Genomic DNA, 11,721 nt, shown 5'->3' with positions numbered 1-11,721 from the left:
CGAAAAGATAGCAAAAAACGATAAGGATAAGGACTCCTTATTCAGTAAGAACAATATCTAAGATAAGAAAGGATTTAGGAGTTGAGTTTAACTAGAACTCTTCCACCAAGGAAGAGTAGCATTAGGATTCTAGTTAATTCTTTATCTATTAACTCCTATTTATTGCAGAATGTTCTTATTGTACAGTGACGCACAAAAGCAGAAGATAAACATGAATTGAGAGCAAAATAGCGAGGTAATTTTGCAAGCAGTTCGAGTGATATTTGAGTATGCGAATCTGATGCTACTTGAACCAGCTAGAAGAACCAGTTCTAGCTGTTGTCTTTTAATCTAGTTATTTGTAGTAGGTGATTTTAACTTGTACCTTTTTAGCTTTATCTAGAAGCGTCTGTAATAGGTACTTTGTGTTTTCAAGTTAGAGTTAACTTGAAGTTTCTCTCAAATAGCTAGAGGCTAGTTTGCTACAAGGGGTTAGAGGTAATCCTAGGTTTACAAAAGAGTTTTTGTAAATGTTATTTTGGTTCATTGATTTAATAAAGAGTTTTGAAAAAATCCTACTGGGAAGTAGGTCGTGGTTTTTACACCTTTTGAGCCAGGTATTTCCCACGTAAAAATCCATGTTCTTTATTTTCTGTACTTATTATTCCGCAACAGTATCAGTTGGAACACACAGAAGAACCAAGTCCTTCTATAATTTGTGCACGCGAAAAATTGGACACCACACAAATCACCCCTCTTGTGTGGTATTGACGTATAAAACATCAGTTGAGAACGTTTAATAATTCAAAATTAGAGAGTAAATATAGTTTTAACCCAATCTCAATTGGTAATAGATCACATCATCTCATACGTCAAAACCAGATGGTACAATCTTGCTCCAATACAGTTGCAAAGAAATATTGATGGATTATTCGCATTTATATTTTCCTAGCTGGGCAGGGTAAGCCATTAAATCTGCAAATTAAATTATGCAACGGCAATCTGAGTAGTACTAGATGCAAATTAAAGATTCCTCACTACTCACTAGCATGAACCGACAATTCCTCTGTGTAACAAGTTTCAAAAACCACATGGCTTGTAGAGCCTGCCATGGCATAAAAATATACATTTACACACAGTATTTATATCAGACTATGTTAATATACTACACAATTAAGTGACAAATTAAGGTGAAAACATATATTAATAGTACATGATAAATATGTATGTACACAAGCATTCATTAATTGCTAGAATTTACTGTTGTGATTGACTAGCACAATGAGGACTTCCGATTTGTGTAACTTCATTTTGTTTAGAACCACGCCTTGATAGTTTATATCATAGTAGTACTCAATAGAAGATTTGTTTTAGAAAACAATCTAACTATATATTTCGGAAAACTAATTTTTCGTTTCCTAAATCAAACAGTTAAAAACAGATCTATTTTTTATTTCCTGCAACACACAACGTAATAAGCTGTTTTAAAACAATTTTCAGATTCAAACAAAATAGACAATTCTTCTAAAATCAAGTCCATATATTTTTTCTTTTACAAAACAAAACAAAACCAAAAGCAAACTAAAGAAGAATGTTAGATATAGTTTAGCAACTCAATAAGAATTTAAAATATGTAAGGAAAACGGATTGTCGTGAGAAATAATTTTCCACAAATGAGATAGCGCTTAAAAACCTCAGTAGGATATGCATGTCTAGCTTAATGATGACGTGTATCCAAAACTATCTACAGTCCACAGAATCAATTGAATTTCACTAACCAGCTATGTAAGTAGTAATATTAATTTAACAATTATAGAAAAACTATAAGCATGTCATGGGGACGAGGACCGAGACTGATATAACAATTAAATAGGAGTAGATGAAATTGCACGTAACCAAACAAAAAATCATAAGATCTTTTCGTTTAAATAATAAAAACTTTAATATCTGTATAAACTTTGTATTACTCATATAACATTTGATTTTTTGTTCAATAATGCGGTATTAATGTTATTTTCGCATTAATTATACATAGAGTTTAATAGAGGAAACGAATTGATATAATACTAATATAAGTATAAATTATGTCAAAAATTACACGAACTATTTTATATATTATTAATACCAGTATAATTAATACGAGAATTTATGTATTATTTTACACGAGATAGAATATGAGTACAAATATATCTATCTATATTTAAATCTATCTATCTATATCTATATTATTATAAAACACGAATAATTTATGCTAAATGTTGAATGACTAAAATATCCCTAAAATATTGATCGACTTTTATGCCCTTAAATATTTGTATAATTTAAGGATCTAATAGTAAATTACCTAATAGTGGAATTCTTTTTCGATTTAAACTACACATATTGTCAACCCTACAACGTCAATCCTAATTGAATAAGAGAAGCACGTCCATAATTTTCTATCAAAAAGAGTTGTTCCTAATTACATTTCTCTATAACAAACAAGGCACGTACTTTAAGAGAAAATTAGTATTATGCTCTAAAAACATCTATAACATTTTAAACAAATTGAAAAATTCTTACTATCCTTCAAAGTTAATTCTTATTGGTTCATGTAAAGCTAAAACTAAATTATATGATATATTATGTTTTCCTAAGTATGAGGAGTTATTACATAAATTGAGTTAATTTTTAAAGTATTAAATAATAAAAATATTATTAAATTATAATCTTTTAAAATATAACATCTACTTTTAAATGATAAAAAATATAGGGTCAAGTTTATATGAATATTTTATTTTACATGATAATAAGGTGGTTCTAATAATACAAATGAGATTGTTCTCTTTAATTTATTTATTTTTACTCCAGTATGAGTGATTGATTCTTTTACAAAATTTTTAAAGAAAATCGATGTATATATGTTACATTGTTTCCTAGAACGGGTTCGTTCAAGTCTTCTATATATCGAAGTTTAACAAAAAATTTCTTTGATTGATTTATTTTCATTAGATGCTCAAGTGCCATAAATTGTTTCCAATTCAATGTTACATCAATTTATATAAAAATAAAAAGCAAAATATTTAGAATATTATTATTAATGTATTATGCGTGATGATTGGTTAAAAATAATTTAAAGTAAGTGAAACAAAATGATTGGATCGGCTCTATTACAAAAGCAAAAATATATTACGATGTTCATATAGAATGTAAAAATTAGCTGGAACTTTCCAAACAATTAGGAAGCATGTATAATATAAGGTATTAATTTTATCTTTGTGTATTGTTCTGGGGATATTGAGTTTATGAATTTAAGTTTTGTTTTTCAAATTATTTATCTTTTTCATATTTACCTTATTCTAGATAATAAATATTTATTGTTTTACAAAATAAATGTTTGTACTATTTAAGGTACTGATTTATTGAGGGATACATATGTTATTTTAGAGTAATATAATTCTTTTAAATGTATCTATTCTTCATGTCCACGTAATTCTTGATTATTCTCGATAGTACATATTTAAATAGTGGAGATTTATCCAAAAGTTTTAAAATTATTTTAACTCAAAAGATTGAAATGAGTTTCAAAATTATCCTATACTTCTTTGCAATTTTCTATATTATTTTCAAGTAAAAATGTACGAACTCGATGCAATTATGTGATTCATGTGATTAATCATGTATTTTATTACTCTTACATATGTTCAAAAAATTGAAAAAACTTCTCAACAATGTTACATTATATGTTTTAAAATAATCATCTTAATAGGTGTCACATGTAATTATTTTTCTTGCATAGTTGTGATTGTTATTTTTATTATATTTTAAGGAGTGGGGTGATCATTTTGAGTGAAAAATATACAAAAATCGAAATTCCTTGTAATTTATTAAATAATCACGGAGTATACAATGCTTAAATCCAGGGCAAAATTCAAAATTGATCGCTTTGTCAAAAATAATTATATTAACTAGCCAAATAGTATATAGAATATGTATACTATATATATATATATAATTCACATATGTACCAAAAAAATATTTATCTGCTATTATTTTTAGAAGTGATTAAAAATATATACTTCTCTAAAATCTTTAATCAGGGACTTGATTTATCATAACATTTGTATAATTAATATTTTATTTCTTTGAATACGGTGAAGCAACAATGATTATTTCATCTTGTAAATAATTTGTTACTAAATTTAGTTAGTTGTTCTTTCATATCAAAATTCTGACTAAAGATTTACGTGCAACGCACAACTAGTTATTATAAAAGCATCAAGCCCTAAATTTAAAAATTAAATTACTAAAATGCCCTTATTAACAATCTATTTACCTACTTATATATAAATTTAAAATAAAAAACGCAAGGCTTAACATCAGAAAGCCCTAAACCCACCGTTTCTTGGAAGAGATATATTCCTTCAGCAAAGTTTCATTCAATTAAATTGGTGGCAGTGATTCCAATCTGTATTTTTATACCTTAAGGGACATACCCGACTAATATGACTCATCAACAATTTCAGAAAATTTATTATAAATTCATCTTTGACAGGTATTCTTCTCTTACTCTGTGTCTTTCCTGTCATTAAATTGTGCATGCATCTATTCTCGGAAGTTTAATTCACAAATGGTGTTAAAGTTCTAAAAATGAATGATTAAAGTATTAACAATTTCTTTTTATGTTTTCGAATTCAGTGATCATTATATTTTAAGAAGTGATGAAAGGAAACTATTGATGCATTTGTTCTCTCTATTCTTGATACCCTACTGATATCGCATGGTGTAGAATTATTGCTCATCGTGTGTTTTTTAAATGATAATTGTTTAAGATAAGTCATATATTGAGGATGGTTGTCGCGATTTTAATTTTACTCCACCTTGTTGATTTATTATTTATATGTAGTCTTTAATTTTCTGGCTCGGCAGTCATGCACTCATAGTTGATACTGCATTATATTTGTTCAGGTCTTATTAGTCTCTGCCTGGGACTTGGTTGTTGTGTTTAAGATCTTAAGGAAAGTGAAGAAGAAGTAGTTTATTGAGTTGAGTCTTGTGGTGATTCAAATCTTGTGACACAACAACATTAAGAAAATAAACATAAATGGAAAAAAACCAATAAAAGGAGAACATTAATTTAGACATTTTAATAATATGATTTTGCAACAAATACAATTTAAGTATTTCAAATTCAGACATTTAAATCTCAAAGTAATAGGAGTCCTACATAATATCCTTAACTAAGTTAATTCAAATAAATTGAATTGAAGGTAAAATTAAAAAAAAAAATCTATGTATTGAATTTGATGAGATTTTAGAATGACCAGTTTTCCATGCATGGTTTGCTTTCTGTTCTGTACCATGTATTCCTATCTGAGTATTACCATCCTTATTTTTTAATGAAAAAAATAAAAGTAAATTTAAAAGAAAACGAAAAACTACTATAGATATTCACTTTTTTTCGAAGTACTTCTAGCATTGCCTTTCTACGTTCATATTACCGTCGTACTTTAGTCCGTGCATATGAAAACTGAATTCCTCACGAACGAGGGTAGATACCTGCACTACTACACAATGGTTTTACAATGTAACTCAATCCTAAATCCTTTACACTTTATTATATGATCAAATATTAAAATGCATACTACTATATTTCTTTATTAACCTGTTTTATAAATGCAAAGGATTATAATATATTAATATATTATAATATCGGATATTTTTTATCCTTTTATTTAGAATATAATGGTCGCAAAATTTTGCACAAATTTTCAAAAGTGAAAGTTGCTCGAGGAGGTAGAAAGGAACATTGTTTGAATTGTAAGTGGTAACTTCTGCAGTTTTTATATACATTATTAAACTATGAGACTTTTCATGCTTTGTATTCACTGAATAGTATTTACATTATTAAAGAAGATGTGCTAAGTTCAAATTTTGCGTTTCTCAATGACATATATAGAGTGCTTATTTATTTCATTTCCTTCAACTCTATTCATGTTACTGACCATGATTAATAGTATGATGGCTAGAAGATGGAGATAGAGTTGGTAGGAGAGTATGCCTAATTTTATTCATAAAAGTCTTAAAGTTACGTGAAAATACTAAGCTTCTGGTATTAGTTAAATTTGTAATTTATAACGCAATCAAATATTTTTCAAGTATATATGAACTATTTTTTACTATACATATTCTGTTAAAAAAAAATATAGAATACATGTACAACGCACGTGCAGAGAGTCTAGTTATATTAAAAGTACGAAGGCCCTTAACAAAATAATGTTCACCTTTATTAGCCTTTAAAAATAAATTTTACATTCGAAAAAATAATTATTTAATTATTTTCTTAATATTTTGATATTTTAAAATTAACTAAATTTTGTATTGTAAAATCTTTCATTATTTGAAATATATAGAAAATCCTATTGTCATTCGATTTTGAAGTTAAAATCCTTATTTGAATACTAAGTAAGAAAGTATTTAAGTACTAATATAAATCAGACGATTTCCATCCTTATTTGAATACTAGAGGAACGATTTCCAATTAGAAAATCCATATTAAATACTAAGTAAGTAAGGATTTAAAATTGTTCATATTTGAATACTACTTAAGGAATGATTTAAATCAATTTTCAATGACAAAGTCCTCATTTAAATATATAGAAGATCCTATTTTCAATCAATTAAAATTCTACTAAAAGATCCAAAAATAAAATATCAAATTAACTTTTTCCTCCTAATATTTAGAAGTTCTAAATTAAAAAAATTTATGCATTACATCCTTTTTTATTTGAAATATATATATACAAAACTAATATTAATAATATTGAATATGGCCAAAGGGCAGAGATTTGGATGTGGAGATATCATTTGCTTTTTTAAAGTTTGATTGAAAGATGACAATCTCAAATATAAATTAAAACTATGAGTTATGTTTAATTAAATTTTGGCAGAACCTTAAAATTTACGTGGTCTTTAATACCCTCCTGAACTTGATAATTTCATAGCCTCGGCCATCTTAGACGCTGACAATCCATGGGAGTGTGACACACGCGGCGCCACATAAATTTGTTTGTCCAAGTGAATTTTTTTTTAATAATAATATATATTTTTTATCTTTTTAAGTCCACCAACTATTTAAATTATTTTTTCCTTGCCAAAATCCGTAAAAACAAAATTGAAACAACATTATTTTGACTATAATTTTTTATTTAGCTAAAGATAATTATATCTAATCAAGTTACATTTACATATTCGGTCAGGAAAAGAAGGAATACAAAGTTAGAACATATTATTATTGCGTCTAAAGAAGATTAAAAAAATACGTTGTTGGAACTCCGTATATTATTTGTTTTTTGCTAAATAAATATTTTAGCTAAAAATAGTAAAATTTCGACCAAATATTTGCGGATTTGACTCGAAAAAAAAAATGCATAGTTTAAATAAATGGCCATTGCATGAAAATAAAAATACATAGTATTCTTTTTCTTTTTATAGCAAATACACCATTCGAACTTCATTACTTGGCTAAATCTTATTTTTATTTGGCCTAAATAAATGAAGTGTCAACTAACTTTTATAGATTTGAACTGTAAAAAAAAAGATAAGAAATACATAGTTGATATATTTATTGTATCTAAAAAAATACAATTGGGATAAAATATGCAATGTATATCAAGAAGAAACTAAGAGAAATAAAATTGAAACAAATAAATCATTATATTTGATTATGTGATAATTAATATTTAAAATATACCTCATTTGAAAGCTGATTTTTCGATTTTTCTTCCTTCCCACGCACCTAAAAGAGAATGTATTCACGCTATTTGCCACATCAGTACCTAAGGGGGCAAGACTATCAAATTTTTAAGTTCCGGGTGGTATTAAAAACCACGTGAAATTTAAGGGGGAACTAAATAAAAGTTTCCAAGTTTAGGGAGTCCTAGAATATTTTTGCCTTTAAATTTTTGATATATCAACAATAGACTATGTCCGTTGGTATTCAAATTGATTGTGGCATTCTTGTTATGCGAAGGAAGACGGATCAAAATTGGCTTAAATATATTTGTTGATTGAATTCATAATTTTCATCAATATTTTATTTTAGAATTTTATTGTATCAATTTTTTGCACTATATGTCTAAGGAGTTATTTATATCAGGATTTCTTGATTTGTTGATGTAGCTACGTATGTTCAACATTAATTATTTTCACGAACTTATATTTTTATATTTTTTATTTTATAATTTAAATTTATTATTTAATAATAATATTATTCAATTTTATTAGTTTTTTATACTTATTGATATAAGTGCACGTGCAAAACGCGTAACATAAAATTAGTACAGAATAAATGCATGTAAAGACAAAAATATTTTACATATTATAAGTAGTAATTGAGATTACACTACTGTTAGTATTGCATATTATTATCCACCAATATATTTTTTAACTATAATCTCAGCCTAACTACTGACCATAAACCAACGACCCCTAATTAGCATCTTTTTTTAACAGTGCCAAAGTATGATGACTCGCTCTATTCGCCAGTAGCAACGTCGTATGATGACTGTATCTCTCGCACGTGCCACCAATATAATAGCCACGCTTGTTGCGCCGCTATAATACTGTAAACTGTGATTTGTGAGTGAGTGCTCTCATAGATCTGATGGATAGTAACAGCCTATTCTCCTTTTACTGACTTCCCCTTTTCCTTTACCTGAGAAAAAGTAAAGAAAACACTAATACAAACAAAATAGAAAAAGAGAGGAAAAAAACACGAGTCTTTCCCACCTTATAATCGGCTCTGTCCTGCCCACTTCTGTAACTAGCAAAAAGATTATCAATGGGGGAGGTTAATTTGCTTTCTGCTCATTCTCTTTTCTGATTTTGGTTTGTGCTAATTAAGTTTTTTTTCGTTTTTTAGGAAGAGAAGAAGCCCGAGGAGAAAAAACCAGAGGAAGAGAAGAAAGAAGAGGCACCCAAAGATGAAAAACCAAGCGGCGACGAGAAGAAGGAGGAGAAAAAGGCAGAGGAAGCAACACCAGAACCCCCACCCCCAGAAATTGTATTGAGAGTTTTCATGCATTGTGAAGGTTGTGCTCGTAAAGTCCGCAAATCCCTCAAAGGCTTCCAAGGTCTGAAAATCCCCTCCTACTTTTTTTCTTCTCTTTGTTGTAGTAATCTGTATCAGGATTCATTTTCAGCAATCGGATTCTTTTTTTGTTATGGTAAAGTTTCTTCTTTATTAATCAAATGCGTCGAGTTCTGGCCTCGAGGAATGTACAAGTTAATTAGACTATTGAGTTTCAGAAAAGGAAAAAACATATATAGAAATAAATTGAATGTTTTTGAATGGTTTTTGCAGGAGTTGAGGATGTAATCACTGATTGCAAGACGCATAAGGTGGTTGTCAAAGGGGAAAAGGCAGATCCACTAAAGGTTTTAGAGAGAGTACAGAAAAAGAGCCATAGACAAGTTGAGCTTCTCTCTCCAATCCCAAAGCCTCCGCCCGCAGAAGAACCCAAGAAGCCAGAGGAGAAGGAACTCGCTAAACCCCAAGAGAAAAAAGAGGAGGTTCGTTCTTTTTTTTTTTTTTTGTTCTTCTTTTGATGGTTTCTCACTTTACTCTTTTTTTCCCTTCTGGGGTTCATTTGTTTTTAAGGTAAAAGTCATCCATATGTTTTTGATGCAGTCACAGGTGATTACTGTAGTTCTGAAAGTTCACATGCATTGTGAGGCTTGTGCTCAAGAAATCAAAAGGCGTATACAAAAAATGAAAGGCAAGATTAATTATTTTGCTTTTATTTAATTTTCTCTTTCGCGTAAATGAATTACTATCGTGTTCTGTTTTATTCATTTTGCTGATAATTACTGGTTTTCTGGTTATTATGCTTTTTTACACATTTCAGCTGTATTTATTAAAGAAAAAATGGTTCTTTTTTCCTCCTTTTCGGATCTCGAAAATAGCATTGGATACTTGAGGATTCTATATTTTCTTTATTCCTTTCACAATCTGTACATTCTTTAGTTAGAATAGAATATTCAATTCTTAAGATTCTCTTGAAATTCTTCAATTTGAGATCGGTTCAAACACATTTCATCCACTACTAGTTATATATTCATTTGCTAATAAACTACTATTTGAATCTTTGGAATCAGTTACTAGCATTGCCTGTTAGGTATCATCAAAAGTTGCAAGTGACTTTGGAAATTGACACCATCAAGTTAGTAATTATTTTCTTGGACATTAATTTAGGCGTGGAGAATGCAGAACCAGACTTAAAGAACTCACAAGTGACAGTAAAAGGTGTGTTTGAGGCATCAAAACTGGTGGATTATGTAAGCAAGAGAAGTGGAAAATGGGCAGTAATCGTGAAAGTAGAACCAGAAAAGAAAGAAGAGGAGAAGCCCAATGACGAAGCAAAAGAAGAGAAGAAAAGCGAAAAAGAAGCCAAGAAAGTTGAAGAAGAAGAAAGAAAAGAAAAAAAGGAAGGTGGAGGAGAAGCAGCAGCTAAAGAAGAAACAGCAGCAGCAGCTAAAGAAGAAACTGTTGAAGTAGACCCAAAAGTAGAAGTGAAGAAGAATGAATTTTACTACTACCACCACCCTCAGAATTTTCAAGTGCATCCACAGGGATTTGCACATGAAATGCATGCATACCCTCCACCTCCACAGATTTTCAGTGATGAAAATCCTAATGCATGTTCCGTGATGTAAATTTCAAGGGGTAGAATGGTAACATGGGAAGTGATTTCTGTAACTTGTGGTGCTCCTCACGTGGCCTATCTTGGGACTCGCTTAAGTACAATTCTGCTATAGACAAATACTGTACAACTTTGTGAGGCCTTTGTACCATTTTGTTTTCTTTATTATAATCCTGCTGTTATATACTCCCTATGTATGATACAATAAGATGATATATGACAATTTAATATACTAATTGCCCCTTCCGAGTTACTGCACGCTACTGATCGCCGCTAGAGTAATGTAGAGGGGCTTGAGGCTGCGGAACGCTGTGCACATGTATTTCAAGTTTCTGTCAAGTATCGAATCCGAGTAATTTATTGACTGCCCCAGGATCGACTCCAAAATTTACACAAGAAGTACAGAGTATAGTATGAGTACAACTGACCCCATGTGCTCTGTAAGCGCTGAGCCTAACCTCGACGAAGTAGTGACGAAGCTAAGGCGGGTCACTTACAATAACATGTACACAATATAATAATAACAATAGGAAAGGAAAACAGAAAAGGTAAAGCAGTTAACTTATAAAAAAGAACTCAATTCTTATAAACAGAGAACCCCGAATAACCGATCTCATAATTTCATGTAACAACATTGGAAATCAACACAATAACAACAATGGATACAATACACACAATCCGTTGCGTCGCGCAACCCGATCCCACCATACACACACAATCCTCCCTTATTTCACCATATCAATATCAAAATCACATATAAAATTTATTGTGGCGCGCAATCCGATCCCACCGTATAATCATAATCATTATCAACATTCTCCCTTTTTTCACCATATCAATATCAAATCACATGTAAAATCCGTTGCGGCGCACAACCCGATCTCACCATATCAATATCAAAATCCTCCCTTATTTCACCATATCACATACGTTGTGGCGTGCAACTCGATGCATAAACAAATTCAATAAATGTAATCAATCCAATAACTCAATTCACAAGAATCTCTACGATTAAAGGAATATGAAAGCAAAGCAATAAAGGAACCCCGTACCAAATCAA

At 29.7% G+C, this 11,721-nt stretch overlaps 1 protein-coding gene across 1 annotated transcript; it reads left to right on the top strand.

Moving 5' to 3' along the window:
• The first annotated feature begins 8,604 nt into the window (after positions 1-8,604).
• LOC104104342 (heavy metal-associated isoprenylated plant protein 7-like) lies at positions 8,605-10,914 on the top strand. The gene is made up of 5 exons (XM_009612404.4): positions 8,605-8,809; positions 8,882-9,092; positions 9,323-9,531; positions 9,650-9,737; positions 10,214-10,914. Exons 1-5 carry the CDS (start codon positions 8,801-8,803, stop codon positions 10,672-10,674), a joined length of 978 nt encoding a protein of 325 aa, XP_009610699.1. The 5' UTR covers positions 8,605-8,800; the 3' UTR covers positions 10,675-10,914.
• Positions 10,915-11,721: the final 807 nt, after the last annotated feature.

Source organism: Nicotiana tomentosiformis, chromosome 6 (assembly GCF_000390325.3).
Source record: "Nicotiana tomentosiformis chromosome 6, ASM39032v3, whole genome shotgun sequence".
NCBI lineage: Eukaryota > Viridiplantae > Streptophyta > Magnoliopsida > Solanales > Solanaceae > Nicotiana > Nicotiana tomentosiformis.
This window is presented reverse-complemented; position numbering and strand designations above follow the sequence as displayed.

Excerpts from the sequence above, each read along its gene's own strand:
- LOC104104342 (XM_009612404.4), top strand. Across the intron at positions 9,093-9,322 it reads ATCCCTCAAAGGCTTCCAAG|GAGTTGAGGATGTAATCACT; the intron begins GTCTGAAAATCC and ends TGGTTTTTGCAG. Across the intron at positions 9,738-10,213 it reads GCGTATACAAAAAATGAAAG|GCGTGGAGAATGCAGAACCA; the intron begins GCAAGATTAATT and ends ACATTAATTTAG.